This window comes from Podarcis tiliguerta, assembly GCF_965153285.1.
Source record: "Podarcis tiliguerta genome assembly, chromosome: 4".
In the NCBI taxonomy this organism is placed as follows: Eukaryota; Metazoa; Chordata; class Lepidosauria; order Squamata; family Lacertidae; genus Podarcis; species Podarcis tiliguerta.
Window position 1 is genome coordinate 77154681 of NC_139537.1, and position 27886 is coordinate 77182566.

At 43.1% G+C, this 27886-nt stretch overlaps 1 protein-coding gene across 8 annotated transcripts in view; it reads right to left on the reverse strand.

Moving 5' to 3' along the window:
- Window positions 1–27886, reverse strand: part of ARHGEF7 (Rho guanine nucleotide exchange factor 7) — an 88457-nt gene that overhangs the window by 51176 nt on the left and 9395 nt on the right. For 6 of the 8 annotated variants that reach the window (XM_083437749.1, XM_083437748.1, XM_083437751.1 and 3 more), the window contains exons 2-7: window positions 22679–22765; window positions 13956–14040; window positions 11338–11468; window positions 8649–8850; window positions 7644–7732; window positions 1003–1097 (exon numbers count right to left, since the gene is read on the reverse strand). In XM_083437749.1, coding sequence (XP_083293875.1) covers window positions 1003–1097; window positions 7644–7732; window positions 8649–8850; window positions 11338–11468; window positions 13956–14040; window positions 22679–22765 — 689 coding nt within the window. Of the gene's footprint in view, window positions 1–1002; window positions 1098–7643; window positions 7733–8648; window positions 8851–11337; window positions 11469–13955; window positions 14041–22678; window positions 22766–22857; window positions 23062–27886 lie in introns of those variants that run through there. The other 2 variants (XM_083437755.1, XM_083437754.1) reach the window with 2 other exon arrangements.

Consider the following 27886-nt stretch of genomic DNA (forward strand, 5'->3'; position numbering starts at 1 on the left):
AGCAACTAAAAAAAAAATCCACCTGCACTGTATATATATTTTTACACCATAACTGCAAGTACATCAGGTAAAAGTTATACATTCTTTAAATTTTAAAAGAGAGCACCTTTCGTAGTTTTTAACAGGAGGGAAAAGTAATTCAAGGGTCAAACAACCTACATTCACATAGTTCTCTGTAAATAAGAACTTAAGTCTAATTCCCACAATATACACCTCTAACAAACTAAAATCAGGGTCTCTTTCACCCATAAGCCCTTGGAACCATTGGTTGTGATGTTACAGAATGTTAATTCAACACACTGCGAAAAGGAAAGATCAGGATCAATATATATTCTACAGTGCCCCCCCATACTAGCCTCCAAACAACAGATATAATATTGTGTGCATCTCTGTTACAGTGCCACAGAGTACTACTATGACCCCTGAGGGTTGAAATTCCTGCATTGCAGGGGGTTGGACTAGATGACCCTCAAGAGTCCCTTCCAACACAATTCTAGGATTCTACTACTATTATGAATGCTTTTTGAATTTATTGCCTGCCCTTCACCATAGCCCCGCAGAGCAGGTTTTAAGCAACTTAAGGAACTAAAGGAACCCCTGACCATTAGGTCAAGTTGTGACCGACTCTGGGGTTGCGACACTCATCTCGCTTTATTGGCCGAGGGAGCTGGCATACAGCTTCCGGGTCATGTGGCCAGCATGACTAAGCCGCTTCTGGCAAACCAGAGCAGTGCAAGGAAACGCCATTTACCTTCCCGCCGGAGCGGTACCTACTTATCTACTTGCACTTTGAGGTGCTTTCGAACTGCTAGGTTGGCAGGAGCAGTGACAGAGCAACAGGAGCTCACCCCGTCACGGGGATTTGAACTGCCGACCTTCTGATCAGCAAGTCCTAGGCTCTGTGGTTTAACCCACAGCACCACCAGCGTCCCTTAAGCAACTTACACTGCCCATGATGCATGGTGGCTCAAATAAGGTTTTTCAACGGCAAGATGTACTTACTTTTCACTAGCTTGTAAGGGTCGCAGGTAGTTAGAAAGCATGGTCTGTAGTTCCTTAGCATATTCGTTTTCTGTCTCTAGAATGTTTTGTAGCACCTATAATACATTTGAAAAAAGCCTGTGACTGTCATGTTAAAGCTACAGAGAGGAGGAAACCCAAATGTCAAGACACCAATATTGTTTTCTATAGTTTGACTGTAAATAGGAGAGGAAGAAGTGTGCACTTGATTAAAGGTAAGCAATTAGCGTAGTAAAAAACACACCATGTTTTTTAAGGGTCAAAATGGTAGGGAAGGGCTGCAGTAGAACCAACACTTTGCAGGTGTGATCCTCAGCATCTCCAGGTTAGGGCTGGAAAAAAATCCTGCCTGCAAAGGGCAATATGTCTGGCATATCTTCCTTATAGCACCTTGATTATTTAAGGCAGCGATGGCTAATATTTCTCGACAAATGTGTGCTAGAAATTAAAAAGTGTGAGATGGTACTCTGCTCTGCAGCTCTCCTTCCTGCCTTGGGTTTGGTTTTTGTCACAGTCTACAAACAGCGGCACACAGGAGTGATATCGGAAACTCCAAATCTTATTGTACTGCAACCCTGAATTTCTTTCTCACACCTTTGTCTAACATTACTTACACACACACACACACACACACACACACACACACACACAGCCACTAGAGTGAAGGCGCAGCTAGATGTCAGTGTTTGAAATTAGCAGGGGCATTTTGCGACCAAGTGAAGATGCCCAGGCAGCAGGATGCCTCCTGACATCTACACCATCTGGAGGTGCATGCCTGGAGATGCATGCATTCGATGTGGGCTGTTTATGCACACTAATACCACAATCAATTATATTTTATTTGCACAATCGGAATGAATTTCTGGAACCCAAGTGCTTTTTCTGCGCAGCCTGAGCGGGAGCAGTCACCGTTCAGAAAAAGAGGTCTGAATAGGCCAATATATATACAGTGGTACCTCAGGTTACATACGCTCCAGGTTACATACGCTTCAGGTTACAGACTCCACTAACCCAGAAATATTACCTCAGGTTAAGAACTTTGCTTTGGGATGAGAACAGAAATCGTGTGGTGGCAGCAGGAGGCCCCATTAGCTAAAGTGGTGCTTCAGGTTAAGAATAGTTTCAGGTTAAGTACGGCCCTCCAGAACGAATTAAATACTTAACCCAAGGTACCACTGTATATGAGGACTGTCCCTGGATCAAGTGACTTTTCTTCTTTAAGTTTTCAAAGCTCTTAACCCAGTTCAAGGCTGTCGCCTGACCTAGCCAGATGTTTAACTGAGAATCAATCACAGTCAGTCCATCATTTGAAAAATAAGACTTTGGAGATGTCTTACCCAAAAATGGCAACCAGACATTCCATGACTATAACCTTGGTTTAAGGAGCCATTTAGCACCTAGCTTATATATGAGTTTCTAACACTGCTAGGTGTACAACAGAACTGCCCTAGGAGTAGGGAAATGTAGTAGTATTCAATAGTTGCTAAGAGCATTGCAATCTGCAAGAATAAGCTATCCGTTTTTACCACTACTTTCCCTTTTAAACCCCCAATTTTTTATTACTTTGGGAAGGCCAATATGATGCAATGGATCTCCTAGGACCCCCATGATCTTAGGATGTCGTTAGCCTAACTACATTATTCAATACAGCAGTTTATAGTTGGTATGGGCATAAAACCATTATTCACGCCAGATGTCTATATGAAAACCTGATGAAACAAGTGGCATGCTGAACTATTTGAAACGGAGAATTCACTGCTTCTTTCATTAGTGTTGCTGAACTCAGTTTTATTCCTTTGAATAGGCCTATTCAGCTGAAGAGAGGGCGCGGAGGGTGGGGGGGGAGACAATTTCTGAGTTCATTCTTTTGTTGGTAACTTGACTCCTGCCCCGAAGATTAAAATGTCTCCATTTTGCAAGAAGCGCTACGAAGGACAGATGTCACAAAGAACACATAAGCTATTAATTAGTCGGTCAGAAAGTACTGGCTTGCACACAAGAAGCAGAAAGATTAATAAATTATATCTTAGAAAGAAAAGACAATGTTGAAACATCAGCAGACCACAACACTATCGCATGCAAAACTAGGCGATGCATAGAAACCTGTTGCCTGCTGCATTACAAAACCAACAATCAGCAAAAGTCGCATTGTATGTGGGGAGGGGGGCATTAAATAAGCATCTAGAAGAAACATTTTATAAGGCTTTCAAGTATTACACTGGAACTATTTTGCATCATTTTTACGCAGGAGTCATCAAGGTGTATTCTCATGATCTAATCTCTGAAAAAACATTAATTAACTGTATTAGTCTTTGAATTAAGAGTGATCCTATTAAGAGACGCTTAATAGTACCACCCTTAAATGTTTTTAAATTAACTGTTTTTAATTTTAAAATGCACACAGTATATTTGCTAATCTGAGAAAATAAACCGTATCTAAATTAAAACATGCTGTGTAACACAGTTTCTTAATTACCAGCCGCTAACAGAGCTGCATTTCGGCTAAGTGTAAATTAAATTCCCACAAATAAGCATGTTCCTGATGTTTAAATAAATTCTCCTTTACATTACCTGCATTCATGAAGTACCATTAAAAAAAGAAGAAGCCTATTTTGACTTTCAAGATTCATGCTGATTTTTATGCAGATAGTTCTCAATTCTCATAATTTCTTTCTGTCTCACTGTTTTTGGATGGGCTTCAAGTTCACTTACCTGCCTCCCAGGGCAGACAATTCACATTTACAATATTTTTGGAGGTTACAAGGCATCAAACATAGTAATACTTCACATCCAGCATAGCTGCACCTCGCGGTTTTTAATCTCGCCACCCTGCTTGTCTGCTCTAATGATCACCTTTCTCCTCTTTCCTGCTTTCTGCACATTCTGGCTGCTGCAAGAACCCATGAGATTTCAAAGACCCCGTTCCAAAAGCTCCATCACCATCTGATGGAACTAGGTACCAACTGTGGACTGCTTTCACAGACATGGTAACCTTTAGCAGTCTGCACACAAATGAAAAGCATAAAGAGCTGGATTCATTCAGTGTGAGCTATTCCCTCAGTCACAAGAGGGGTGAAAAATATCAAGTATGTCTAACAGTTCACTCACACAATGCCCGGTTATCATCCCTAACTTTGACTATTCTTTTATTTAAAAGAATAAATAACAAAACTGCTTAAATGACTGTTTTGATATCAGGTGAAAGGAAACTAAGGGCCACTTTACAATGTTTTTTCTTCCACTACACTAAAAAAAAGGGGGGGGGAGATACACAATCATAAAGAGAAGCTGCCTAAGTAGCTACAAACTTTTTGGAGCAAAATAGATCCTTGCATTATTTTTTTGCATGTAATAGCATATACTTTCCCCCCACCCATCCTAGAAACAGAAGAACTGAGAATATGCAGAATAAAAAGTCAAAAATATGTAACGCACAAATAATGGTTTGTATCTCTAAATACAAGAGATTGCTAAAAGACCACAAAATTACAGGGGCCTGTCTCCTGATCTGTTTTAGGAAAACTTCATCAAGTCCGTTTACATGCAATGCATAACATGTGTGAACATTCCTTTAAAACACACACACACACACAAAAACAAAGCCATGAAAAATGTGGGCTCAGTTTAATAACTTCACAGCGACTTTTCTGAATTTTCTGAGGAATGTTTTTGGACCCTGGGAGTCATTATGAAAACTTTCCCCAAGAAATACTCTTCACAGATACTCTTCAACTACCGAGTGAGAGACAAGTGACAGATTTACTCAGCATTCTCAAAGACTAACATTCCAGCTGTGACAAGCACCCTTTTAATATTTTTCTGCAATGTTTAGATTTTGTGCCCTCATCAAGAGTGCAAGTTACATTTCATCAGTGAAGTTCTCTAAAATTTGCATATTGCATATTCACTTTTCAAACATTCTTTAAAAAAAATTTTTACTATCCCAAGCGGCTCAATTGTTGCCTTTCTTAATTCATTTGGAATAACCTCCTTTGAGGAGGGCAATGGTAGGGGACACAGGGGACTCCAGATATTGGTGTTCTACAACTTCCATCATCTTTGAACGCTGGCCAGCTGACTGCTGGAAATGGGAAGTGGAGTCCAACAACATCTGGAGGAAGGCCATAAATAGGCTCCCTACAAACAGATGTAGGGGAACCGCCACCATCGTTCCACAGGAAGAAGTCCTGAGAGAAAATGGCCAAAGATGGCGTCTTGTCATAAGATTTGAACATACAGTTGTAAGTCTAAGTCTGGGTGACGGAGCACCATTCCTGCAAGGTGCAGAAGAGAACTTGCCTTCTTCCTTCTGTGACATCAATAAAATAGAAATAAAAGTATTCCATGTAAGAGGGAAAAACTGCACAGACTAGGCCTCTACATGACTGATCAGACATTCTTATGGAATGTATCCATTGTATATTTAGCATTATCTGTGTGGTGGAACAGGGCTCTTCCACAATCACATGAGGATGGTGCACTCCCTTCCCAATGTATGACACGGCCAATATGTGGAACTGGAAAAGCTCCTTTAAAGACCTGATTCAGGTGCTATTAAGGCACACATCAAAAACCTTCCTTCCTTTTCCAATGAAGATCATTAGGAGAACAGGAATAGCAATGTGTGCATTAGCCCTCACTCACTCTTTTCTGACAAAAGAATTTGCAAATACAAGAGAGCTCAGGAGCACAGCCTCTTGACTTTCATTTCATTTTTTACATACTGCTTAATACCAAATCAAGACTAAATAGCGTATTTTTCGCCCTATAGGACGCACTTTTCCCCTCCAAAAATGAAGGGGAAATGTGTGTGCGTCCTATGGGGCGAATGCAGGCTTTCGCTGAAGCCTGGAGAGCGAGGGGGGTCGGTGCGCACCGACCCCTCTAGCTCTCCAGGCTTCAGGAAGCTATCCGCTAGCCGTGGGAGACGCAGCTCTCCCACGGCTAGCGGAGAGCTTGCCTGCACCCAGAAGCTTGTGGCGCGCTGAGCTCAGCACGCCCCAAGCTTCGGGCTTCGCGCAGTGCTCCGCTAGCCGTGGGAGAGCAGCACCAAGTTGCGCGGCTCTCCCGCGGCTAGCGGAAAGCAGCCTGTTCTGGGGGCTGGGGTCGGGGGAAGCTCGGGCTTCCCCCGCCCCAGCCCCGCACCTGAGGGGGGGGGAAATATTTTTTTTCTTTATTTCCCCCCCAAAAAACTAGGTGCGTCCTATGGGCCGGTGCGTCCTATGGGGTGAAAAATATGGTAGTTTGCAAAAAGGATAGCAAATACAATGCACATAACAAAAGAAACATATCAAGTGTCAGGATGCAGTAGCCTGGCCAACAAGTATCTGTAAGATGGGTGGAAGTTCAGAGAGAGGGGGGTATGGTTTGCAACCCTCTGACCTCCCCGCCCTTCACTCCCCATACTCTATCCTACCCATAACCACCTGAATAAAAGCACCATCCATTCCCTCTTCAACTGCCGTCTTGCCAAGGCACATTCTGACTCGCAAAATATGCAACACTCACCCCATCAACACATACACATCACACCAGTTCTGTCTTACATCAGCTCCCACCTGATCTCCCTACCGCAATCATTCACACTGCACAAACACAAATCATGCAGTACCCACTACTTATGGAAACACCTTTTCATTTTTGCACAAAGACAGTCTTCAAACTGAGCCGGGTATTTGGGGCGGTCTTCAACAAAGTAGTTCTGTTAGTGCAAAGACATTCACCTGTGTAATTGGATGCCTTGTCTTCTCCTCTCCCCCTGCACTCCCTAAATCTGCTATGGGGTTTTCCCCCAACCCTCCGAAGCAGATTCGGGGAGGGCGCAGGAAGCATGTAGGGAGGAGATTCCATTTTGCAGACAGGAAGATCTTGCGCTAACAAAACCACTTATTTGGATAACGTCCTTGGAAACTACTCAGACTTGATCATGGGCTCGTCCTTATTCATCTTGTGCTGTTTTCTATCACTAGAATCATATACAGTGGTACCTCAGGTTAAATACTTAATTCGTTCTTAACCTGAAACTGTTCTTAACCTGAAGCACCACTTTAGCTAATGGGGCTTCCTGCTGCCGCCGCACCGCCAGAACGCGATTTCTGTTCTCATCCTGAAGCAAAGTTCTTAACCCGAGGTAGTATTTCTGGGTTAGCGGATTCTGTAACCTGAAGCGTATGTAACCCGAGGTACCACAGTATTTTGTGCCAGTAGGCATATAAGGTGCCAGCTCTTCCAAATACTGGCCGATATTTAAACATCAGCCTTTCACTTCAGCATTTGGGTTCCAATTCTTTAAGCCAAGACTGTAAACCTATGAGCCTTCAAGCCACATATAGTGGCATACTGGGAGCTGGGCAGCTTTCTGGTTTGTTGCCTATGTTGGAATACAAAAACGGGCAGGGGTTGTTGTCAAGCATCCTGGTTTGCCACAATACATGGCTAGTGGGCTCTCTGCAGCTTAGCAAATAATGGTTTAAGGTGCCCAGATCCTGCAGATGAATATCATTTGCAAAAAACAAACAAAAAAACCCACACCAAACCATGACATCATCAACTTCGGTGCTCTAGCCTTAAGCAAGATTCTATGGATAAGTAGTGCACAAGAAATTCAAATAAAGATTACTCACCACATTATAATAGCTTTTGCTAATTGCAGATGTATCAAATCCCTTTGGTGGACTCTTCAGGCTTCCTGATTTTGGGGAGACAGGTTTTTCTGAAATAGGGAATATATTAGCAGTAGGATGCAATTTCACAGCTCAGACACTAGAGGTCAAACAAAATGCTCTTCTTAAATCTTGTTGCAGCAAGGTTCAGGACCATTTACTTCAGCTATTTATTTACAAGCACGCAGCTCATTCATATGGATCCGTCTCGGCTTAGTAAACAAAGATATGAATGAGTCCTTTTGCCTGAGTGTTTCATGCGGTAAGCTAAGAAGTCTTCAATTAATAACAGTTCCTTGTTCCACTTTTAGAACAAGCCAGGATCTTAAACCACAATTTGAAGATTTTTTTTAAATTCTGCCTTGTTCCAAACCCATTGTTTCCCAGTTTGGACATTACAGGAAACTGTAGTTAACTGAAAATTTATGGAGTTAAATTGCTGTGTGACAAGAAGGAAAAGCACCGAATATGGGTCATTTGTTATAAATCTTAGCCTGGAGACTCTGGAACACATTAAAGAAACTAACAGGTGTATTTTAAAAAAATGAAAGATAAGACCTGAGGCTTTGCATTCCCTGTCACTGGTCAGTGAACCATCTTCACTAGGATTAGGAATCCAAATGTGAAAGCTAGTAACTTGTAAACAAGTGTTAGAGCATACACCTGCTTAGCAGCCACCATCACATAATGTGTGGGGATCTTACTGAGGCTGCTAAACATGAAAGGAAATCTGTGTATCTGTATGCAATGCACCTAACCATATTGTCAATACACGTACTGGAGTTTTCAGAATAAAATCTCTCATTCAGTGCCCTGCCCTGATGCACAAAAGGTAGATTAAAGAATTTCACATTCATTTTTGTAGCTGGGATACATTGGCATGCATCGTCACAAATATATATGCTACATGGAAATCCACAAAGAAAGTAAGTTTGGGCAGTTTATAAGCAGACTCTTGAAACCCACCATTTGATTTTACTTCTCGTACGTAATTGCTGGGAAACCAGCCTGTCTTGCCATTGTGAGTTCCTTCCCACCAGCCTCCTTCTTCCACTCTTGTAACGTGAATAATATCTCCTTTTGTAAAAGAAAGTTCATCTTCATTGGTTTGTTGAAAATTAAACTTTGCTCTTACCACCAGCTGGTGGTTGCTGTTATCTGTCATATCCTAGAAGTGACAAGACAAGCGAAAACAAAAGTTTTAGGTACTTTTTCAAAATGTTAACAGAATTTAACTGAGTGAGATGTATGAAACGGCATCTGCAAATCCCCAGTGCAGGATAATAAGACAGCTTTTTCACAGGCTGAAGAACAAGAAAGGTCTCCGTGGTTGTTAACCATGCCATTTCTATAACATTTGGGAGTCTAGGAACATGTAGTAAACAGTCATGGTCCCCAGGCACACAAGACAGGCAAAGGTCCTAGAATATTATGAAGCCCATGATACTTTCCCAAGCTTATACTGTGAAACTTGGCATGAATTGAAAATTCACCCACCCACACATATTTGCTGCAACATTTTCCAAACTGAACCTGCAACTGCGTACTGATGGAAAAGTTAAGTCAAAACAGATGCCTGCTATCACTTTCCTAGGAGTGCCCTAAGAGCTCTTTCATTTAATGTCCCAGCCTGTATGTGTGAATCAGTATAAGCTGACATCGCCGACAGATGCAAAACGAAGTGTATGAAAGAATACAAACACTCCTTCACATCCATGGGTGGAGTCATTCAAAACAGACTGGAATAAAGCCAGCCACTGATTTCAGGATTTACGGCTGCCTTGACTAGTGGAAAGTATGCAGTACTTTCAGCTGCTTAGAAACTTCAGGAGTAAAGAGTACAAGACAGCCTCAAAAGTAGTGGCATGGCCGCTTACTCAATTCTAGAATGCCAATTCCTCCATCAGCTTGACACCAACCTCACCCTTTGCAAACAGTGTGAACAGTCATTGTTCGGCAGATTTGCCATTTCTGGAAATGCACGGGATACCTTGACCATACCAAGCTAACCTTCAAATCAAACACAGAGGCTATTTCTACATAGTTCTATAAAAGTTCGCACAGTAGGGAGAAAGTGAGAATCAAATGGCAAAGACTGGTCATAAGACGTGGGCCTCATTTTGTTCATTTAATTAAATCAGGGGTGAGGCACTGTAATGTTGCTGGACAGCAATTCCCATCATTCCCTTGACCAACAGCCATGTAAGCTGGGGCTGATAGGATCTGGGAGTCTGACAGCATCTAGAGAACCACTGGTTCTCTGCACCTGGTGCATATCATTGGTTAGTTGCCTTTCAGCAGGAAAAGTCTGAGATGACAAGCAGAGGAACAACATTTATATGAACTAATATGATTTACTCTCACAGATTTTAATCATATTTCAAAAACTGAAAAAAAAACACGGATTCAAACAAAATGTGAACCAAGAAACAGGGTTCGAATTCAACCACCCACTGGGTAAACATGGGCCAGTCACTGCCTGATGACCTAATATACCTCACAGGGTTGTTATGAAGATAAATTGAATAGGGCGGGAAACAAGCATGCCACTGTGTCCTCCTTCAAGAAAATATGGGATATAAGTGTAATAAATAAACAAACTAGAATAAACCCTTATTTTTTCCTGAAGCAGAACATAACTTGAACCATTATCCAGAAGTCTTAGCCAAGTATGAAACAGAATAGAACCACCCCCTCCCTAAACAAAAAATCAGGTTACCGGGTTCCGACCAAAAGCATAGGTTGCTTCTTCACCTATGTATGTGTATGATTGTATCATTAAAAAGTACAAATGAAAGAAGCCTTTGGGATTTATTTGGTACTTAGGTAGTATGCTTTTAAGGTAGGATTCATACCCCTTAGCTGTAAAAGTTTTAGACCTATTATTTTGCTCTGAACTGCATTATCGTGTGCCTTATTTTCTCATCACACATTTTCTTGTGTGAACTGGAACTGAACGAATTCATTTGACATTGGCCAACTTGGGTGCCTCACTCAGAGCAGAACCATTAAAGTGAATGAGAATGGCTAACTTAAATACATTGGTCTGAATGGGTCAATTCTAAGTAGGACCAATGTTCGACGCAATGCTGAAATTTAATTGGTTAAAACCTAAGTGGAAAATGAAACAAATGTAATTCTTGGACACGCACCCTCCCCACCGAGTAAAGAGGTCTTTTCTTCCAGGCCTTATGACTTAAGATAGTGCACAGAATAATAACAACAAAATAGCATAACAACATGCTGCCCATTTGACAACAACAACATGCTGCCCATTTGACTGGGTTGCCCCTGATAACAAACATGGAGGAACTAGATGGATATGAGCTCTGTTTACAAATACACCATTTCTAGGACTCTTTGGCCACAAGCCAATAGTTAAGCACACTTAAACCTCACTGATGCACTAGTGGGTTTAAGCAACACTTGACTGCTCTGAATTGTTGATCTCAACCCATGAATCTGCAGAATCTGAAAGTAGATTCCTCAAAACATCACAAAACATATTTAAAGTCTCAAAGCCTTATGCTACAGATAGGTGAGAAGGCAACGATCAAGTATCTGTGAATCTGAGTCAAGCTTCTCACTTTGCAGCACTAATTAAGGAGAGTGAAAAGAAAAGAAAAAGAGAGAATAGAAATAGGTCAACACTTACCAGACTTCGATACTGGCCCTGAAAAAGTTTTGAGGTTCTGCTATGTAAAGATTGGGATCCCAGGGAATCAAAAGATTTTATTCGATGAGATGATGGCCTTGCGCACACAGAATCACTTCCTAGCCCAATATCTGAAAAGAAATAACCATGAAACATTAGCATTTCAGTAAGGCACACATATATAAAATTTGTGCTGGGGACAAGCATTTATATTTGATTTCCTAAAACGGAAGTGTAGAATTCCCAGAAATGCACGTGTAAGATGGCAATTACTTGAATTAACCTACTTTTGTGCAAGACAACGGAACTATATTTTATCATCCCTCGCATCTGTAAAGCGAGTTGTCTTCATAGGAATGTACTGAGTACCAAAACGGGAAGAGATGGGCCTGGGAAGAATCTCTGGACAGATGCACCCAACAGGTATGCAGGCAAAATTCACTTCAAAAGCAAATAGTAATAATCACACCCCTCATTTCCCAAAATCCAAATGAATGCAAGAGGACATACTTCCATATCCACACCAGGAGGCACATCTGCATGAACGTCCAATTTAGACTGCCTGTCCCTGATCCCAAAAGTGATATCATTACTATTGAAAGGATGAGGATGATGTACCACTTCCATGTATGTGTCTCCTGATGGATCAGGCAAGAAATCCAGGAGACATGGGGTGGGAGGAAGAGGCCGGTAGGTAAAGTCTTCACTGTCTTATTTGGGGAAGGAAGGCACCGTACCCCAACAACAGTAGCAAAATAAACAAATCATGAAACATTTTCAGGGGTCTAAACTTTTTAAAATGTATATAGCCCACTCTTCCTACATTCAGGGAGGCACAACATCTCCACCCCCATCGTTCAGCCCGGACACTGAGGTCCAGCGCCGAGGGCCTTCTGCAGTTTCCCTCATTATGAGAAGCGAAGTTACAGGGAACCAGACAGAGGGCCTTCTTGGTAGTGGCACCCACGCTGTGGAACGCCCTCCCATCAGATGTCAAGGAAATAAGCAGCTATCCTATTTTTAAAAGACATCTGAAGGCAGCCCGTTTTAGCACTCGATTGGGAGCCGCCCAGAGTGGCTGGGGAAACTCAGCCAGATGGGCGGGGTATAAATAATAAGTTGTTGCTGTTGTTGTTGTTGTTGTATTATAATAGGCACATCATATGGGAATGTTAGTGCCACTGAATTCAATGAGGCTCGTACAATTGAGCACTTAAATGCATCTTTATAATCTACTAGCCCCCCCAAGTCCATTTGCAGCTCCTTCTCTCTCTGGAAGAAATCCTACAACCATCCTAGACCATGACACCAACTACCAGGAACCAGAATAGCCTACCCACAAAACCTACCGTATATCCGTAATATATGGTATATTATAGATGTAAACTGGTTTGAGAGCCAGTTTTGGGGGGGAAAGTGAGTGATACATATAATAAAATAAACATTCAATTAGATTGCTTTCAAAAGGGACTTCTGCTAGATTATTCCTCATCTCTACTGTTATCCAACTTCAATGATGTGCACAAACACATCAGAGGAAGCCTGTTCTTGTGTTGCCACCCTCCGGACCTCACATGGGCTTTATGCAATAAAAAAGGCATTAACACAAATACTCATATTATGAACTGTTAGGTGTATGCTTGTGCATGCACGCACATGAGTGCTTCAAGAGACAGTGACATTTATGCCCCATACTCATGGGGTATCAAAATCATTAGAGGTGATCCTATAATCAAAACAACAAACATCTGGTACACACCACAGTATTACTAGAAAAATCTGAAAATGGGGCAATTGTCCATCTATCCTCTTAAAATGGAAAAAAGGGAGCATGGGATAAACACCAAAACAGACTCAGGAGGTATATATTACTACTTAGAAAATAGAGGTGTTCTGTAAGGTAAAGGTAAAGGGACCCCTGACCATTTGGTCCAGTCGTGACCGACTCTGGGGTTGCGGCACTCATCTCGCTTTATTCGCCGAGGGAGCGGCGTACAGCTTCCAGGTCATGTAGCAAGCATGACTAAACAGCTTCTGGCGAACCAGAGCAGCGCACGGAAACGCCGTTTACCTTCCCGCCGGAGCGGTACCTATTTATCTACTTGCACTTTGACGTGCTTTCAAACCGCTAGGTGGGCAGGAGCAGGGACCGAGCAACGGGAGCTCACCCCGTTGCGGGGATTCAAACCGCTGACCTTCTGATCAGCAAGTCCTAGGCTCTGTGGTTCAACCCACAGCGCCACCCGCGCCAAATATATTCCAAATAGTATCAAAGTACGGAAATGGGGCACTTGTGCAGGTAACACTGAAAACCAACCAAAATCCAAGCTAATGACTCGGGCGCTATCATCAACAGAGCTATTCAGCTATAGTTCGTTTATTTAGTTAAGGAAGCATATTCAGCTCAAGGACAACTGGGGGAGTTGTGAGCCGGAGTGTCGCAAGGGCGGAGCAAGAAATGAAATGAAATAAAAATCCTGCTGCTGAATGGTAAATGCGGTGAATTCTTTTTTAAAAAAAAAAACCTGAAACATAGAAACTTTCAGTTCAGAGCAAAACAAACAAACAAAATACAGAACAGCGAGAAAATGAAGTAGGGGGAAATGGATTCTACTTACCTGCTGTTACTTTATTTAGAGCAACCAAGGAGCTAAGCACCTTGCTGAAGTTCTGTCCCTGATAGAGATCATTTGCATCAAACGTCTTTAAAAAAAAAGAAGAAACATAAATACATATTAAGTCATGCTAGAAAGAAAGCCACTGCAAGTTCAAAACGAAATTGTTCTAAAAGATCTCAGCCAAGTTTTGATCCACTGTTTATTTTTTATATACACAAACTTGAGTTGCAAAGAGTGTACAACTTCTGTTTCGGTTTCGAGGACCACCTACCTTATTAGCTTCCAGGCCCAATTCAAAGTGTTGACAATGGCTTTTAAAGCCCTGGACATTATGCACTCTGCCAGTGAACATCTCCAGCCACATGTCTCTCCCACACCCATAGACATGTCAAAGGGAATCAGCTGTGTGTGCCCTTTCACACAGAACTGCAGGGCCACAGGACCACGTCTTCTCTCTTGAACAACCTCCTTATGGAATCCATTTCCAAAAACACCCCTACCTGGCCTATTTTATGCCCATCTTCCATAGGCCACGTAAAGGTTCTCCAGATGTTGTCCCTTTTACAGGCTGATGAGTCAACTGCAGTACAGAAGGGTAGCTATGCCAATCTGTTTCAGCAAACACAATAGCCCTCTTCAGGCATTAGATTTAGGGGGGGAAATGGGGGGGACGACCTTACCCTACAGGATGTATTAGCCAATCCTGCTAAGTCTCCTAGAAAGGATTACAGTGATACCTCAGGTTAAGAACTTAATTCGATCTGGAGGTCCGTTCTTAACCTGAGGTACCGCTTTAGCTAATGGGGCCTCCCGCTGCCACCGCCACTCAATTTCTGTTCTCATCCTGAAGCAAAGTTCTTAACCTGAAGTACCGTACTATTTCTGGGTTAGCGGAGTCTGTAACCTGAAGCGCCTGTAACCCGAGGTACCACTGTAAAGGCATAAAAGTTGTTTCCAACAGCAAAAAGAAAATGCCACGCCCTATCCCTCACCCCATCCACCCTGGAGAGATAAGTATCAACCGGAATAAAAATCCTGCCAGAGATATACCAGGACTATTTTTCAAAACAGCCGCCACAAAATAAAAATGGGTTAGGAAGCAAGATAATCTATATAAACAGCACACAAGAGAAGGATTTGGGCTTACCATTGTGAATTATCTCTCAACAAAAGTAGACTGCTAAACGTGTTATGTTCAAAGAAGTCAAGGAAAAACAGGATGTGAAGAGGCTTATGTTTCCTGCCAATCTGAGGCTATCTGGGATGGTGGGAGCGAGCTGATTGGCCATTCCACCAGCCAGTTCATCATCGGAATAACACACGCACCTAGGCGGCATTACTCAACAGGAAGCCAAACAAGAGGATGAAGGACAGGGAATTGCAGAGAGAAGAGTATATGCATGTGTAATGGTTTAATGGAAGTGATTTCATGTCATCTGGGAATTCTCTTTAAACAGAATAGTAAGAATCGCCAACAATGTACCAAGGGGAGGGTGTCCGACTTGCTCTTGAACGCTCAACATTTCTTTGCACCTCCGAAATTATGTGGGGATGCCAAATTTCATGATGGTATGCTCCGTAGCATGAAGATGAAAACAAAAATAGCTGGGGGGGAAAGAGGTGCTGATTCGTGATGACATGGCTGAAGGTTCAGCCCTAGACAGCTCAGTTCAAAGCATCAAAAGGAAGCAGAGCTTGGGAAGGGAGCTTTCCACCAGAGACTCTGGAAAGCCACCTATGGTCAGTGCTGGAAACACCAACTGAGAGGCTTCCTAGATACTTCTGCCCATCTCCTCTGGTTAGCCAGTCAGAATAATCACTACCAGCAGGTCCCACCCAGTCTCCTGCAACACTCTTTTTTTATAATAATTTTTATTCATTTTCCAAACATTTTTATACAATCTGCTCATATTTAATCACACATTCATCAATTTTTGACTTCCCTCAATTTCTCTGCCAATCTTTCGTTAAAATTTCTATTGTTAACGCATTTCTGAACTTATTATTGCCTTTAACCATTCTTCTTCCTCTCTCTTACTTCTTTTTTACAATATTTCTTAATTTTTCACAGAGACTCTTCAAAACCAACAAGCGTTGTCTGTACATCACGTATGCCTTTCAGATATTCTGTAAATCTCCCCCAGTCCTCAATAAACTTTTGGTCTTTCTGATATCGAATCTTCACAGTCAGTTTATCCAATACTGCATATTCAGTCAGTTTTATTCTCCATTCTTCCATCTCCTGCAACTCTCTATCCCACAGAAACGGCTTCCGTAGGGCAGTGGATGCTTTTGCTCATTTCCCTCCCCATCTTTTGTAAGAAGGGGGTGAAAACCAAGCTATGGCTTATACAGGTTGCAATCCTTTTGGCTGGGCGTTCCATTCCTTACCCCCATGCATACAAGCAGAGCTTACATAAGCCCACCCCGCCCCTTTTTCAGACCACTTCTATATTGGCAGCAATGAGCATGTGCATGATTTGCATAAAATGGTCACTGCCTGTAATGAGTTGAGGGAGGCAGACTCAGTTTCCCCAACCTAAGTCAATCAGCCCACCCTAAGCCAATCAGAACCATGCATTCTTTCTGTGGGTGTTCGCCTTTCTTCTGCAGAGAGGGATTTGAAGAAGCAGCAAGCGAGCCAGTAAGAATGTTTATAAACTTATTGTTCCGCTGGGTTTTCCCTGTGCAGAAAGAGCTTTTAAGCTGTCTCCCTTGCTTGCCAGGCAAGGCTCACTCAGCACGCCAACTTTGGAAGGGTAGGGAAGCTTGCATGAGATCTCACAGGAACTGGACAGCCCTGTGAGATCTTGCACCAGTGCGCCAAATCTGTGTGTGCCTTGCCCTCCCAAGCAAAGCAGAGAGCTAAAAGTTATTTTCATGCAGGCAAAACTCAGTGCAGAAAGAGCTTTAAAGCCTTCTATCTTCCTTGCATTTAACTTGCAAAATTTAAGTCAAGCAGCCTTCAACTGCGTATGGTTCGAATTGTGCAAGTTAAATGTTTGTAAAATGCAATTGTACTGAAGACTAGTTCACCCAAGCACTTTTTTAAAATGGCAAACGCTGGCATAAGTTGATGTTCTGAGATACTGATCAGTTATCAGTACCACATACTCTGCTGATCATGCACTTGGCGCCATTTGAATTTGTGACAGCTGTAAAACGGAAGGCAGCAACTTGCAGGCTATAGAAAATCAGCCTAAATGGCTCTGAGTCTCTTCTTACCATTATCTGGTATTTAAAGTACTATTGTTTTTCAAGGTAATAAACCATGTTCTCAAGAAACCAAGCCAAACACTTCTGATCTGCCTATATACAGAAAACTCTGTACACACCTTTTTTTTTTCATCTACAGAAGTAAGAATACAGACAGTTTTGACTCTCAAGCAAACTTATTTCCCTCCAGAAACCTGTGCAGTGAATGGTTACACACATATTGCCCAACCGTCTCTTCTTTAGTAAAGGAATGCTTTCTAGTCTCTACCAAAATGAGAGCTCAATACTTTTCCTGTCTTCTCTTCTTCCTCTGCTCCCCTTCTCCTGTCAAGAATTCAACTTCTCCTGGCCTATAACTGCATAAGCAGATATAAAACTATAAATGGGACAGAAAGCTATAACCCACTGGCAGCCTAATCCTATGCATGTTTATTTGGAAAACACAGCAACACCGTGAGGGCCTGAGAGTCTACACAAAACAGTAAGCCTCTGCCTGGATTGTATCACTAGTGACTACAGAGTCCTCCATGCAAAAGAAATCAATAACCGCTGCATATAGAAAAGCAAGTGTAAGAAATAAGGCTATGCTAGAACCCTTTCCCTCTAAGGAGAGGAATTTTATTTATGCATTAGTATGGAAGAACATTTAATTTTGTGACTTCCCATTTACAGCCCAGTAGCACAGCCCAAGGGACGCGGGTGGCGCTGTGGGTTAAACCACAGAGCCTAGGACTTGCCGATCAGAAGGTCGGCTGTTCGAATCCCTGTGACAGGGTGAGCTCCCATTGCTCGGTCCCTGCTCCTGCCAACCTAGCAGTTCGAAAGCACGTCAAAGTGCAAGTAGATAAATAGGTACCGCTCCAGCGGGAAGGTAAACGACGTTTACGTGCGCTGCTCTGGTTCGCCAGAAGCGGCTTAGTCATGCTGGCCACATGACCCGGAAGCTGTACGCCGGCTCTCTCGGCCAATAAAGCGAGATGAGTGCCGCAACCCCAGTTGGTCACAACTGGACCTAATGGTCAGGGGTCCCTTTACCTTTACCTAGCACAGCCCAAAGACACACCTACCCCTAAATGAGAATTAAAGGTAAAGGTAAAGGACCCCTGACAGTTAAGTCTAGTCACAGACGACTCTGGGGTTGCGGTGCTCATCTCACTTTACAGGTCGAGGGAGCCGGTGTTTGTCCGCAGACAGTTTTTCTGGGTCATGTGGCCAGCATGACTAAGCAGCTTATGGCACAGCGGAACACCAAAACCAGAGCAGCGCACGGAAATGTTGTTTACCTTCCTGCCAGACCGGCACCTATTTATCTACTTGCATTTTTTGGTGTGCTTTCAAACTGCTAGGTTGGCAGGAGCTGGGACCGAGCAACGGGAGCTCACCCCATTGCAGGGATTCAAACCGCCAACCGTCTGATCGGCAAGCCCGAGAGGCTCAGTAGTTTAGACCACAGCTAACACTGATTTTAATACAGTGGTGCCTCTGGATGCGAACGGGATCCGTTCTAGAGCCCCGTTCGCATCCTGAAGTCAACGCAACCCGCGTCTGCTCGTGTATGGGTCGCAATTTGCTGCTTCTGCGCATGCACGCGACGTCATTTTGAGCATCTGCGCATGCGCGAGCGGTGAAACCCGGAAGTAACATGTTCCATTACTTCAGGGTCGCCGCGGGGCACAACCCGAAAACGCTCAACCTGAAGACTGTAGTTATTCTAGGTTTCCAGGGAACTATAGTTCTACAACAGATAATTCTAAGCACGTTTGCCAACCAACCATTCCCGTAATTTCCTACAGTAAACATGAGATTTATATGTTTGCAGTGTAGATATATTCCTATGCTTTTCCCAAGGCAGAACAGTAAGGCCAGGGATATCTGAAATGTGCTGAAGAGGTCAACAATATTATCTAGAACGGAAAATGGCCCCCCAAAAACCTGCAGTTCAAGTACAATATATGATGCAATAGGGTACAGCTGGGTTTTTTCCTATCCAGCATTCTCTTAAACTACCTAGTTGTTATCTTGTTCACAACTTTAAAACGACTCGTGCCTGGGTTCAAAATATTTCCAATTTTCCCCAAACCATGAAAATACAGAAGTCTCCCCTCAAACCCCCCCCCCCCCGCAAAAGTGAGTCATATAGTCTTGAACTTTCCCACAATTTTGGCAGACTTTGTTCCTGTTATGATACGTAATGCCCATTCAATTTTTAAAATACGTTTCCAACTAACAATTTTTAAGTTTCATGTCTTAACAGAAAGGCAAGTGCAGGCAAGAAGAAAACAACTTGACAAATGAATTCAAACAGCACTGACCACTTAATATAGTAATTTGCATATTGTTTATGGCCAATAATCAAGAAGTTTCAACTCAGGGTAGTCAATCACAACTGTTCCTCAGATGGCCCTGTGAATTCCACCCCCTGCACCCCACTTAAATAAAGCTAAGTCATTTTATAAAACTCTTATTCTTTCTGTCTTTCCCCTGGAAAGATAAGAAACATGGGTGGAGCTTTACCTTGGGTAAACAAAGCCAGAAGTTCAATTGTCTCACATTTCTACTGTAGTTCACAAGCTTGTTTCAACACGTCTGCCATAACTGTAGCCCCACACAGGGTTCACAGACAAAAATGAAGCAAGGTAGGTGTGTGATTGATCATGTGACCAAAATCTAGGTCTCTATGTTCTAATCAATTACTCATTAAAAGGAAAGGCAATAAATTTGCTAGGTATTAAAGTTATCAAGTGTTAAATCTACAAGGCCCTTTAAAGTCAGATTCACTAACCCAAGGGAAAGTTAGCAAGCTTGGGGGACGAGGACACTAATTTAAATAGCTGTGTAGAAAGTAAGTAGAGGGGGAGTTCATCATTAACTAATTGACTCTGACTCAGCAATGTAGCGACACTGCCAAAAGGAAGAAAACACCATACTTGGATGCAACAAGAGAATTATACACAGAAGACTCAGAAGATACTTGTCCCGTTCTAAACTGTACTCCTTATAACAAAGAAGTCATAAGGAAACCCAAACCAACAAAAACCAAGGCAATCAAGGGTCCGAATGAATGAGGAAAACATGTAGAAACCAACTAGTTTCATAGAGAAATCTGAGAAAGTGTCACCTAGTAGTCAGAACAGAAGAAGAGCATTTAGACTGATTATCACCAACACATTTCCTCTAGTTATCTCATTATGGAAAAGGGCTGGAATCATAGAATCACAGAGTTGGAAGGGATCCCGAGGGTCATCAACAAACAAATGAAAAATTAAAGAAAGGCCTGGAATAGCCATCGCTCCCCAGCCTCAGAATCTAATAGAAGTATTCAAATGCATTGAGATTAGTTATATTATTTGTCTACTGTATACGAGACATAAAAAGATGGAACCTTGCTGTGCATCCTCTGTCAACAGAGGCCTTAAATATCAAGTTAGACCACCATTGATTAAGATTGGTTTAGGTGCTGTCCTTGAGGAAGGAGGGTTGACTTGATGATTTAGTGTCACTTCCAGCCATATATCCAGGGACTTCTTTAAGTAGAGAGGATAAATGCCTTTGACAGCAACAGCTTTGGGTAGGATTCCTGAAATGGCTGGACATGCTCACCCATGATGTTCCTTCTACAAGTAGGGTAAAATTTTCATCGTTCAAAGTGTTTGAGCAGGTAGAACCAGAACAAGCTGTTTTTCCTTGCTCCATAGCCCAGGGATACGCAAGAAAACCCTCTTTCCGCCTCCAGTGTTAGGATTTTTTCTGGTCATGCTGAGCAGAAATCCACCACCTCTGAGGCGCGAACACATCAGCTATCACCTTCATTTTAAAGTAGTATAGCACCACATTAAACAGTCATGGCTTCCCCAAAGATTCCTGAGAACTGTAGTTTGTTAATAATAATAATAATAATAATAATAATAATAATAATAATAATAATAATAATAATTTATTATTTATACCCCGTCCATCTGGCAGGGTTTCCCCAGACACTCTGGGCGGCTTCCAATAGAATATTAAATACAATAACCTATTAAACATTAAAAGCTTTCCTAAACAGGGCTGCCTTCAGATGTATTTTAAAAGTCTAAAAGTTACGAGAGTTGGGAGTTGCTATGAGGCTCCTATTCCCCTCACACAGCTACAATTCCCAGAGTTCCATGGGGAAAGGGACAACCAGTTAAACCACTCTGAGTATCGTAGCTCTGGGGTGGGAATAGGGGTCTCCTAACAACTCACTGTACACTTAAACACAGTTTTCAAGGATTCTTTGGCTGAAGCCTAGCTGCATAATAGCACTTTCAATATATTGTGCAGATGTGGCATTAAAAATCTGATTCTGAGATGATCTATGGTTCGTTCCCTACAAAACAAAAAAACCTCAATATAAGTACTTCATGGGAGGGCATGGATTGAGTTTTATGAAACTAGAGAGTGTATATTTTAATATGTTTGCATTACACAATGATATTAATCAGGCTATTTTAAAGGGATGACTCTCTCATATATATATATAAAATTTGGAAGAATCCAAATAAAATCAGTGTGAAGACAAACACAGTAGGAAACAATATATCTCTTTGAAAAACAAGGCTAGATTTGGGGCCAGATGAGACAAGAAACAAGAGGTGTGGAACAATCTCATGACATTTTTTTTATTTAATAGTAAAAAAACAAAGACGTGTGTGTGTGTGTGCACGCGTGCTTCGGCTTTGACTATGATCAAAGCACCAACATTGGGGTAGTGGAAGTTAACTGCCCCTACCCAAAAAAAACTTAATACAGTACTCTCAACAAGCAGTTAATAACCTCCCAGCAGAAAACAGAGATGTCTTCTACTTCAGGGCTAATAGCAGCTGAAAAGAGGTATTAAACAGTGAAAGCGTGGAAATGTAAAAGCCTCACTCCCCCTGCACCATGACTCCAATAAAATCCAGGCTTCTCCATGGCTGCTTTTAAGTAAAAATGCCAGGAGAGAGAACTCACAATCCTCCTGTATTTCATCTTGTCTGGCCTTCAATGAGAGTTAACAGGAGGTGGGAAAGCTTGTTCAATATCTGGCTGTTAAAACAGCTACCCATACAAAATGATATATAGCATTCACAAGGCAATATAAAACGGGAGGCAAGCAAAAAAAAAAAAAAAAAGGACAGCGTGGCTGCACAGACACGAGTGTGCTAAATAGGTGCGTGGGTAAGAAGAACCACCACCGTGGCATTACGATGGAGGAGAAGAAAGAAACGCCTGTCTGCAGAGAGAGAGAGGATGGAACAGGTAGGCGTTTGTTTGCTGCCAACCGTCCGGCACAGTAGCTCCCTTAACTTTTAATTCATTCCTTAGAATGGCCCTCTAGCCTCCTCAGCACCCTCCACCCTCACCCCATATTACATGCTCATATATACACGTGTGTGTGTGCACATATAGATACATGCAAGCAAGCAAACACACACACACGTGGTTTTGTGTGTGTGTGTGTGTGTGTGTGTGTGTGTTGCAATATGCACAATTCTCCCCCACCTCACCTCCAGGCGGAGAGTGGCGCCGCAGGCGCGGAGGAACTCGCGGATATTGCTCAGGCACTCGCTCTCGGTGCGCGGCTCCGGATAAACCTGCAAGAGGAAGAGAAGGAGAAGCGGCTCAAGTCAGTTTCGCGGTGGCGGGTTGCGACCGTGGAGAGAAGCAGGGGCTTCGGAGCACCCACCCGGGTCTAACTCGCCATCCGTGGGCTCCCGGCTCTCGCTTCCACCCGCCCACCCACTGCACTTTCTCCCATCCAGGATTCACTTGGGAAGCAGCTTTTGGATTTGATTTGCCCGGAAGTAAACACGCCGACAGGAAATGGCGTGTGAACGGGGGACGAGGGAAGTCCCTCGTTCCCCCACTCCGGGATGGTTTCCCCTTCTCTTCCCTCCCTCCCTCCCGCGCCACCCCCTCTGCAGGGGCAGGGCTAGAGAGGTGGTGTCTTATTAGCTATGCAAATACAGCAGACAATATAGAGAGCACCCCACCAAGTGCAGCAGCAGCAGCAATGTGTGCAGAACGGAGTTGCCAGGATCTTGCCACCGTGCCTTTCTGGAAAACTCCGGCGGGCAGTTTTGCTAATGGGCTCAGCTCTTGTCCTTAAGTTACCAGTTAATAAAGATCCACCTGTTGGATTTGGGCTAGCTATTTCCAAGGCACGGGAGCCTGCCGGAAATAAATGGTGGCCACCTTCAGGAAAATAATATATAAGGCAGGGCTGACGGACTTTCTTTCATAGGCAACGTTCTGCAATGGCCTGTCCACATTGTTCCAACATGTGTCTTCCCAGGAGGCCAATCTCCCCCTTAATGTAGGAGTAGCCACACAATGTCCTCCCCGTCTCAAGTTTTACCCTGGACCTTTCCACCTGAAATGCAGAGGGCTTGGAGGCTTGGAAAATCAGAAAAGGCCAGGCTCAAAATGCCCCGCATTTAAAGGAGGAAAGAGACAACACTGGGATGGGGGTCCACATTTTGTCCCAGTGTGGGCAAGCTCCGAGTCTGCTGTCACACACAATAGGAACATCTGCATTCCACAGTATCCACCATGGCATTCACTTCATGGTGTGCTACAAAGCACAGCACCGGTGCTTGCAGAACAAATAGGTTACAGGAGACTCGAGAAATCAAGCCAAGCTCCATTGTACAGTCAGTAGGGGGGGTGGGGAACCTACTTAACTTTTAACTCGAATCTTGCAAGCTGCTAAATGTAGCCTACGTACGTGATGAAGCCACCTTGAGTGGCTTCTTGCCATGTTCCTGCACCCTCCTTCTTTCCACTTGTTTCTCTCAGGTGGAACCTGCTGAATTTGCATAATAGTGCAAAACACAGTGAAAGTGGGGAAATCTGCTGATGTAACATTTACAGAGTTTCTGCAAGCAAATCATTTCGCCGCACTAGAAGCTGAACCAGAGAAACGGGCCCCTCCTTAAGGCAGTGATTTCACTGCATTGATGCCACACACAGTGGTACCTCGGGTTACAAACTTAATTCGTTCCAGAGGTCTGTTCTTAACCTGAAACTGTTCTTAACCTGAGGCGCGCTTTCACTAATGGGGCCTCCCGCTGCCACCGCCACACGATTTCCGTTCTCATCCTGGGGCAAAGTTTGCAATCTGAGGTACTACTTCCAGGTTAGCGGAGTTTGTAACCTGAAGTGTTTGTAATCTGAAGCGTTTGTAATCTGAAGCGTTTGTAACCTGAAGCGTTTGTAACCCAAGCTACCACTGTACACTGGTTTCCATACGTTGTCAGTGCAGATGCAGGAGGCTAGGTGAACGGTAAAGAAGTCTGTATTTGTTGACTTCTATTGCTATTAACTGTACTGTATTGCTATTGAAGCCATTTGTACTCCACCTTTCCAAATGTGTTCAAGACAGCCAACAATCCTTAAATAATAAACATGATAAACATCAACAGCAAAACAAAGTACCGTATTTTTCCATCTATAAGACGCCCCCATGTATAAGGCGCCCCTATTTTGGGGGACTCAAGATTTAAGAAAATAGGGGAAGATGGCCCGGAGTATAAGCTGCCCCCTAATTTTTGACATTGGTTTTTTTTGGGGGGGGGGAAACGACCTAGTCTTATGCATGGAAAAATACGGTACTACATAAAGACAGCCTTCTTGAATCAACCCATTTCAACTTCTTCCTGCCAGCCCATGGGTCTAGTAACAGACACAGACATGGTCCCCTAAACCACAGAAAATACAACTTCAACTCTCATACAGAGAGCCCAGAGTAGAGTCACAGAATCACAGAATTGTAAAGTTGGAAAGGACTCTGAGCATGCAGAACTACTTATCTATGCACCCACTATAAGCATGCACCAGTTTTACGCCGCTGTAATTTCCGTGGTTTCTCCCCATGATATAGTGGGGGTTATAGTTTGCTGAAGACACCAAGAATGCTTTTGCATAAATTGTTAGCCCCCAGTCCCTCACAAGACCACAATTCCCAGGGTTTCCTAGGGGTAAAGGAATGACTGTTAAAACCATGGGTAGGCAAACTAAGGCCCGGGAGCCAGATCCGGCCCAATCGCCTTCTAAATCTGGCCCACAGACGGTCTGGGAATCAGCATGTTTTTACATAAGTAGAATGTGTCCTTTTATTTAAAATACATCTCTGGGTTATTTGTGGGGCCTGCCTGGTGTTTTTACATGAGTAGAATGCGTGCTTTTATTTAAAATACATCTCTGGGTTATTTGTGGGGCCTGCCTGGTGTTTTTACATGAGTAGAATGTGTGCTTTTATTTAAAATGCATCTCTGGGTTATTTTGGGGGCATAGGAATTCATTCATATTTTTTTTCAAAATATAGTCCAGCCCCCCACAAGGCTTGAGGGACAGTGGACCGGCCCCCTACTGAAAAAGTTTGCTGACCCCTGGTTAAAACATCTTAGGTTTGTAATGTGGGTATGCCCTTAATGTATGTATATCCCTATGGCTAAATGCATTCAGTGTTAGTATTTTCAGTATGTTTCAACTTAGGCTACTAAACATTTCCACTGCAAAGCACACAGATGGGCTCTCCAGGAAACTACTGAATACACGTGGTCTGAAAATCAAATTTCCAATGAATGTGGAAAATAAGAATCTGAATGTATGTACATACATACAGTCAAACTACTTTCTTCTGGCAGGAACAGGAGAAGTAAGGTGGGAGCACACTTGTGTTTGTCCCCCAAACCCCTTCCCTATTTTATTTTATTTTTAATGGAGCTATGAGGACTCCCTCACAGGCAGTTTTACGTGCCCTAAAGCAGTGGCAATGAGTACTCAGGTAGGTAGGTAGGTAGGTAGGTAGGTAGGTAGGTAGCAGCTGGCAGGCTCTGCTAGCACAAAATGGCCTGCTCTGTGTATCTGCACAAAGTCTCAAGCGCGTAAACACCTCACTTTTGTGGGGAAATTCGCAGTTTGGCTTGTGATGCTCACAGAGTTGGCTCCAAGTGAATGAATATAAAACCAACTATCCCAGAGTTCAAGGAAAACAACTGAAAAATCCAAAAATAGTTTTCTTACTTCTACTTTGGAAACATTTCTGAAGACTGCCAAATTGTTCTTCAAGCTGCCTTAAAATAAATGAGTTGGAACTAAAACCTGTGTGATAAATTAAGCGTTACATAAGCAACCTTTATAATGCAGGAGGAAACATGGGAGCCTGTAACACTTCAGCTGCGAGAAGTCTTTCCATTGGTTATTTAAAACATAGGTACAAAAGAACAGAAACAAATAGCCAGCATTCATCATGAAAAGAGGTCAAAGAGGACTACCCTACATGTTTCTGAGGTAAAATTGATCCGTTAGAAGAGAGTCCATACAATCCTTTGACATTTTATTACATATTTTTGCCTAATGTGTGGCACCATGTTCTGTATCACTTGGCAATACACTCAAGCTAAGAGGTGAGGCTTCACTGAAGGGCAGGGCTCTATATCTGTTAACGGTCTGAAAGACCTAATAGTGCATGGATTCAAAATTAACTTCATAATGGCAAGAACAGCTTATCACACTTACTTGTGAATACTCCCACAGGGATCGGTGGGGACGATTTATGAGTGACTCGGTCATTAAAAGCAAACTCCAATATAATAGGCTGAAGATCTCCATGACTATATTATTATTATTTATTTTTAAAAAACCTTTTGCCCCACAGTTGTGGGCAAAAGCCTCAAAACTGGGCAGTTTCTGCTTCAACAACTTGATATTGAGTGCTACCTCACATGACACATTAGCTGTGGCACAAAATCATCATCGTTTGTCATTTTTGGGTGTGTTTACCCGTCCTTTGACTGTTCGCTTCATAGTTAAGTTTTCTCCTATCCAAATTAACTGCATGTAGTAAGCAACAGCCTCATCACATATTGGTGCGTTCACAGAACCAGTCACTAAGTGTCCCGCTATAAAAAGAATCCACACTCATGCTGAGTCATTGCCATATAAACATAGTCATCCAAACACTGTCCTGAGTCTTGGAGTCTGGAGAAGGTTCTATAAGTCACAGTCTACAGCTGTTTCATACCACACAATAAACAGTATTTCTGGGTTCCAACTTAACAACCCCTATACACACACACACAAAAAAGAACTTCGCATTAGCGTGCATGAATTATTCGTAACCCAACTTCCTGCCAAATAACTCAGAGCAAGAACCAGTAGGAGACTAGATTGGCTCCGCTGGCGCACTTGCACATGCGTTGACCTGGCTGCCACCCCATTCCCACTGTGCAGCCCCCTCTGCTGCAGTGGTTCAGCTGGGCAGAGGTCAGGTGTGGGGCCCAGCCCCACATCACTGTCTGCCGCTGAGCAAGCTCAAACCTTGGTGAGACTGAGAGACGGCGACTTGCGTAAGACCACCCACCAAACTTCACAACTGTCTGGAGAGCTGAACCTGAGTTTTCCGTGTCTTAAACCCAATCCAGGCTTGAGAAACGTGCCACACACTAACGTAAGTGCAGCCCACCGGCCGCGGCACCCCATCACGTGATGGGTTAACCCCTTTTTTGCCATTGCCTGGGTCTAACATAAAAAGGGAGTGCCGGTGAGCCTCTTGCTATACATTGCTCATGGGCTTGGTGAGTCACGAGTTGCACAGATTTGCTGTAGCCTCCTACACCGGCTGAGACTCCAGGTGTAGTGCTGTGCCAACACAAGAGATTCCCAAGCGGTCTACAGTAGAAGTCAATTAGCACATGGAATCTGGAGTCATC